This window comes from Contarinia nasturtii, unplaced genomic scaffold, assembly GCF_009176525.2.
Source record: "Contarinia nasturtii isolate CC-2019 unplaced genomic scaffold, AAFC_CNas_1.1 Cnas_scaffold_1699, whole genome shotgun sequence".
Taxonomy (NCBI): domain Eukaryota; kingdom Metazoa; phylum Arthropoda; class Insecta; order Diptera; family Cecidomyiidae; genus Contarinia; species Contarinia nasturtii.
Window position 1 is genome coordinate 4,702,129 of NW_022199032.1, and position 6,000 is coordinate 4,708,128.

Below are 6,000 nucleotides of genomic sequence, written 5' to 3' on the forward strand. Positions count from 1 at the left end.
CTCAGAGATGTCAAAAATGGTAAATTTAATTCGTTGTTGTTTGATTTTATATTAAATCTACCAAAATTGAATAAAAAATACCATATTTTTTCTTTCTGTGTATACGAATTTTATTTGGAACTCACTACACGCAACAAAACCATCAAATTGTTATGATCTGTATCTCACAACTGATGGTGAAATTGAAAATAGTTGCTATACAGACTATGTGAATAAATACAACAGCTTAGAACGTAAACCAAAAAACATATTCATGTTCTACATTGGACTACTAAATTCGATGAATATGCAATTTTTGGATTGTTTTGAAAATGTGAAATACGTCATTCATGGATTAGATTCAAGTAATGAAAGCGTTACATACATCGACCAAAGTTGGCAAGGTGAATTTATTCAAACAATTGTGCAATCTTGATGAATTCAAAATAATCCAAGAAAGCCATGTCGATAATTTAACCGAAGCTCTAGAAGACCTGTATAAAGTTTTATATCGAAAAAATATTGAATACAGCGAATCGGAATTGACTGGTCCAGTTGTTGTTGAATTCAAGAAATTTGTCGATCTCGTGAATAAAATTCTTTAAAAAATAAATAACGGTAAATTAATTTGCAATTCAAGTCAATTTTAATTTTATTATTCAAATTTAATTTGATCAAAATCAATGAATTTTGGACCAGGAGCCACTCTAACAAGTATCTTTTATGTTTTATGTCAGAAAACTATATTGAACCATGCAGCTGGACATACACAAAACAAATAATTTTACGTTTATCACTACAGCCAATCAAATATTCAGCACTCGCTATCATAGTTGATGTGTTTTTTATCCGCGAATAATAGACTATTATTAATAGTGTAGATTTCGCGAATGGGTTCAATTTAATTTTCTGACTATAAAATAATTCTGATAAAGCAAAAAGAAACGTTACTTGCAAAAACGTTACTCAAAACTTTTGAGTCAAAAGTAGCTCTTGGTCTATTTTTGTTTACACTAAAAAAGAAGAAAAAATTTGATGCTTTTCATTTGTTTTAGTAAGAAAATAATTTTAATATGTGTAGTAGATGTTCCCCAAGCCCAAAGATGACATTTTACTATCAATCCAAATTCGCATGCTCGGTACATTTGCATAAACACCTGCGAATTAAAATCAGAGCATTTTTAATTAAAAATCTAACCAATGGCCAACAATAAAAACATAACGATCTTTAATGTTTAAATCTTGAAAAGCTTATACTAAACTGACCTGGTATAGGCTTGTTGCAAGAAAGACCCCAAGACACAACTCCATACTGCACATAACGATTATCATATCCAGTTGGACAGACAAGCGGAGCACCACCATATCCTTGACACGTGTCAACTCCTTCAATTCCTCCTATGAAATCAAAGAATAAACGAATATTACGGGAATGTTCCTTTCTCTATTATTTTTGTAAATTTACCAGCGCAAATGAAGGATTTATCCAAAATGAAATTATTGCCCAATCGATAATTTCGCAATTTTTGTTCACATGTGTTAGAATCAACAATGCCAAGTTGTAGTTTTTTCAAGATCAAACTCCATTTGCCGGCTTGTCCAAAATTATCTTTGCCTGTGGTTAAATAAAATAATACCAAATCACATGATATACTTTGATTATTTTATGGATTTAAACCAGAGAGTGGTTCGCGTCTAGATCTATATTACCCCATCCGCTAGCGAGACACGATTCTGGAAAATTTGGCACATAACCTGGTGGCGGTAAGCACACTGTGCCTATGTGAACGTCCATTTGGAACTCTTCGGTCAATGTAACAATTGCCTTAAAGCAATTATAAAAAGTCGATAATCAATAAAGATATTTGCGCAAGGCGAATTTCAATATTCCGAATAGAAAACACTCACAATGTCATTCACCAGGCTATGGTCGTTAAAACTCGAATGGAGATGAATTGCGGAAACAACACGTTCTTGGTATGGTCTACTTTCTTTTGTGGTTTGAGTGTCCCTGAATAAGGAAAATGTCGTTTGCAAAAGATTGAATTTCAAAATGGTCATCTCACTTACCACTCGCCAGCACGAACTTTTAGTTGTTTTGCTCTTGTTTCATACCTGCAATGGAAACACATTAAAATCAAAATGAAATGATCTGTTTGAATATTTGAATACTTACTGTTTTACATTGTGACTGGAGGTTAAAACTGCTTTTGGATGAATTAGGCTGCCCCCAGCAATTGGTTGATTATCAACATCATTTGTAAGTATCTCAACGACCCAATTAAATTCAGCAAATGCAGCCTCATTGTTCTATTCTCGGCGAGAATAAAAGACAAAGTGAGCATTATAGATTACAATATCAACAAATGTAAACTGCATTGTAATTCTATTTTTGCACTTACAACATTGGTTAATATAAAATCTATGCCATTGGGGTTGCGTACACCACAACCTTTTGGTCGAGGGGGCGGAACTGGAGTCATTGATATATTTAGTTTAGCCGCACCCTCACAGCAAACATCTAAGAGATCAGCGCATTCTCTCGTTTCATAAAAACGAGCATCAATTTGATGATAGCCTATCGCTGCGTTATCATTCGCATCGCTTGTTTTGATCAATTTCATATCTGCACCGCATCTGTGGTACGGCACACATTCACATGATGGATTTTGGTTATTTGAAGATTGTTCGAACATAGTTTGTTGATCATTTGAATTTGTTGAAACCGGTTGTACGATATTCTTCAAGAGATTAAAACGAAAATTAAACATTGAACGGGAGAGAGGGTGAGAAAACATATTTTACTGAGTTGGCACGTAAAATGCCACGTATCTCAAAATATTGGATGCAGGGACTGTTGCTCAGAGCAGAGCTCTGAGGAGCAAGAGTTGGCTGAAGAACAGTGCTCCTCGTCACTGAGGACTCCTGAGGAGCAAAATAAAATCAACCACAATGAGTCCCTACACACACGGAAATAATGTATAGATTATTGGTAGAAATGATTTTTTTCTTAAATCTATACAAAAGTTTAGATATCTCAACAAAAATTTATTTTTTATTAAAAAAATATTTTCTCAATTTCAATAAATATTGCGATACATATTTATCAACGAGCGCCAAAATACATCATTTAATACAGCCTTTTCTCTTCACACGAAAGAACAACAACAATTACATGGCTACACTCGAACGGCGACTATAGAGAATGCAACCACTACTTATGCAAACAACGTTGTCGTTTGTGTCTTACATGCTTCCACTGACTCGCCAGTTGAAGTGATGCGTGTGTAGTAGTTGACTTCTATATAGTTGCCGTTCCAATGTAACAAGACACGTTGTTTGCATAAGTAGTGGTCGCATCCTCTATAGTCGCCGTTCGAGTGTAGCCATATAATTGTTGTTGTTCTTTCGTGTGAAGAGAAAAGGCTGTATTAAATGATGTATTTTGGCGCTCGTTGATAAATATGTATCGCAATATTTATTGAAATTGAGAAAATATTTTTTTAATAAAAAATAAATTTTTGTTGAGATATCTAAACTTTTGTATAGATTTAAGAAAAAAAATCATTTCTACCAATAATCTATACATTATTCCCGTGTGTGTATATATTAATATAGGCGAGAAAAATGTCGCACAATAATGCGCTGACTCTGTTGACGTGGTTATCAATGTATGTAACTACAAAGACGAAATTGTTGGATGGTGTCTTGACTAAATTTTCATATCGGTTGTTTTCAACCACAATTCACACACGTTACCAGATGGCGTTTTTACAATTTGACATCTCTCAGTCATGATGGTTGAATAAAATTAAATTGCTCCTCAGAGCTCTGCTTTGGAAAAAATACTTCCTTCAATTTTACAATAAATTCGAATTCACATGGTCGTCAATTTAATCATTCAAGTATGCGTCACAATTCATTTGATTATTATTTTATTTTCGGATTGCAATGCCGTGTTATCACTTAATCGAGGAAAAAAGTATAGAAGGTTCCTAAATGGTCGTCAATAGCTTGAAAATTCGGCACAGATGTGATCGTGTACCTTGTATGTGAATCATTTTCTCTGTCAGCATACTAATGGGCAAATCCTGATCAATCGATAATAGCGTTATTTGTCAACATTCAATGATTCACAGATTTTATTTTATATTGGATTCAAATTATGTGGGAAAGATGCTCGCATGAAAAGATCTATACATTCCACAGCAATGAAACGACAACAACAATAACACATATTTTTACTGTCAGAATTTTGATGTCAAATGGTGTCGACATTGGTGACGGTATTTTGAAACAGACTGTGTAATCCATATTCATCGTATATGATCCTATGTAAAGTTCTATACTTGATCTAGTTCACATTGACGGTTCAAATCGGTTATGTCCAATAGCGTGGACATGGACTGTGTGTTTCTTCTGTTACATGTACGTTGTAATGGACAAGTATAGTAACATGGCGTCGTTCAAATAAATTTAAAAATCCGTCCACTCGTGTCGACACCATCTAGCACGGTAGTAGGGATTTCATTGCTGTGATACATTCAAAAGATTTTAGCGAAACTCCTTCGATTTTCATGAATTGCTTTAATGTTGACCATTTTAAGATTATTAACAAGAAATAATTTTTAATTTTTTTTCGAGTAACTTGGCCAACCCAGACTGCAGATCATTTTTGAGCAAACTTAAATTTTTACTCTTGAACAGTTCACAATTTTCATCGATCATAAAAAAAATAACAATAATTTATTTATCGGTCTTTATGCGTGTGTTCTTTCGTTAAAATCTGATCGTATTCAAGATGAAATCAAGTTTGCACGAAAAAATTTTTTTCACATTTTTCCACAAAATTTAAATGAAAAAAAAAAGAAAATTGAATTATTTACATAATGTCCATCTGCACTTGGGTAATTATTTTGTTGAACATGTGGATTTTTGTAACCACTTTGGTAAATATTTGAAGCCACTGGTGCGTTTGGTGTATTTAATGAGGTATCAACTGCACTTGGGTAATGATTTGAGTAACCATGTTGAAAAATATGATCGTTTGTTGGTTGTGGGATTGCATTTACAGTATAAACTGTGAATGCAATCAGAATAATTATGAAATGTATTTTCATTTTCAGTTCGCAAATAGACATGCACCGAATAAAATTGAATCACTTTAAGTTACTATATTTGATAACACATGAGCTTCTGCTGCCAGTATTTATCAAAAGAGACTTGACTAAAAATGATGCTACATCAATATTTAAATGATGCTCTCATCTCAAATGGGTTTTAATTTCAAATTGATAAATGAATTCGTTGTAATCAATCTAAATTTACGTATGATACGAGCGTCTGTTTTGCAATTTCTGGACTTTCCAGATTTTACTTTCTTCTTAAATACACATTGTTTCACACATTTAAATCAAATTGAGTTGCTCTCCATCAGAATGAGAATTGAAGTAGTTAAACTGCGCTTTTGACAAGAGATGGTCGGTGAGTATATCGAGCAACGCCTCAATCCATAAAGACAGGGCCCAAGCATCTCTCATCAGCAAGTTATTAACGATTTTTGATAAAAAGTGCGGTTTTTCAGTTATCCTAATAGCCACTTTTATTCTCTGTGCTTTGTATTCTCTATTATCATTTTGCTTCATTTTTGAATTGCGCATGATGACGCTTGGGTTTTTTCTCTGATTTCAATTTAGGTGGAATATTGATTAATTCGGAAAGACCAAAATATCCCAAATTTGTATGTATGTTTCTTCTTTTCTTTCGCTCTCATCGAAATGTGATAGCGTGATTCCGTTATCTCTACCCTTCAAATTATTTTGGTTTTTTTTTAAATGAACTGTAAAAACTCTACGATTGAATTCTATGAGCATATTTAGATTCAATATCACAGAACATTATTGAGATCCTAAGCTCAACAAGGAGTTAAAGGAAAAGAAATCACAGAACACGAAGTAAATTTCCATAGTTATCAATATAAAGGTTTTTCGAATATTCAAAAGGTTGATGCTAAACATAAAA

At 33.2% G+C, this 6,000-nt stretch overlaps 1 protein-coding gene across 1 annotated transcript; it reads right to left on the reverse strand.

Annotated features, from left to right (window-relative positions):
* Positions 1 to 677: 677 nt before the first annotated feature.
* LOC116347001 (phenoloxidase-activating factor 2-like) lies at positions 678 to 5,183 on the reverse strand. Its single transcript, XM_031777367.1, has 9 exons — positions 4,866 to 5,183; positions 2,382 to 2,720; positions 2,156 to 2,289; positions 2,050 to 2,094; positions 1,888 to 1,990; positions 1,690 to 1,804; positions 1,445 to 1,594; positions 1,246 to 1,377; positions 678 to 1,136 (listed from the first exon to the last, which is right to left on the reverse strand). Exons 1-9 carry the CDS (start codon positions 5,118 to 5,120, stop codon positions 1,048 to 1,050), a joined length of 1,362 nt encoding a protein of 453 aa, XP_031633227.1. The 5' UTR covers positions 5,121 to 5,183; the 3' UTR covers positions 678 to 1,047.
* Positions 5,184 to 6,000: the final 817 nt, after the last annotated feature.

Excerpts from the sequence above, each read along its gene's own strand:
- LOC116347001 (XM_031777367.1), bottom strand. The coding sequence starts at position 5,120 with ATGTCTATTTGCGAACTGAAAATGAAAATACATTTCATAATTATTCTG. Across the intron at positions 2,290-2,381 it reads ATTTTATATTAACCAATGTT|AACAATGAGGCTGCATTTGC; the intron begins GTAAGTGCAAAA and ends CGCCGAGAATAG. Across the intron at positions 1,991-2,049 it reads AAAGTTCGTGCTGGCGAGTG|GGACACTCAAACCACAAAAG; the intron begins GTAAGTGAGATG and ends TTCCTTATTCAG.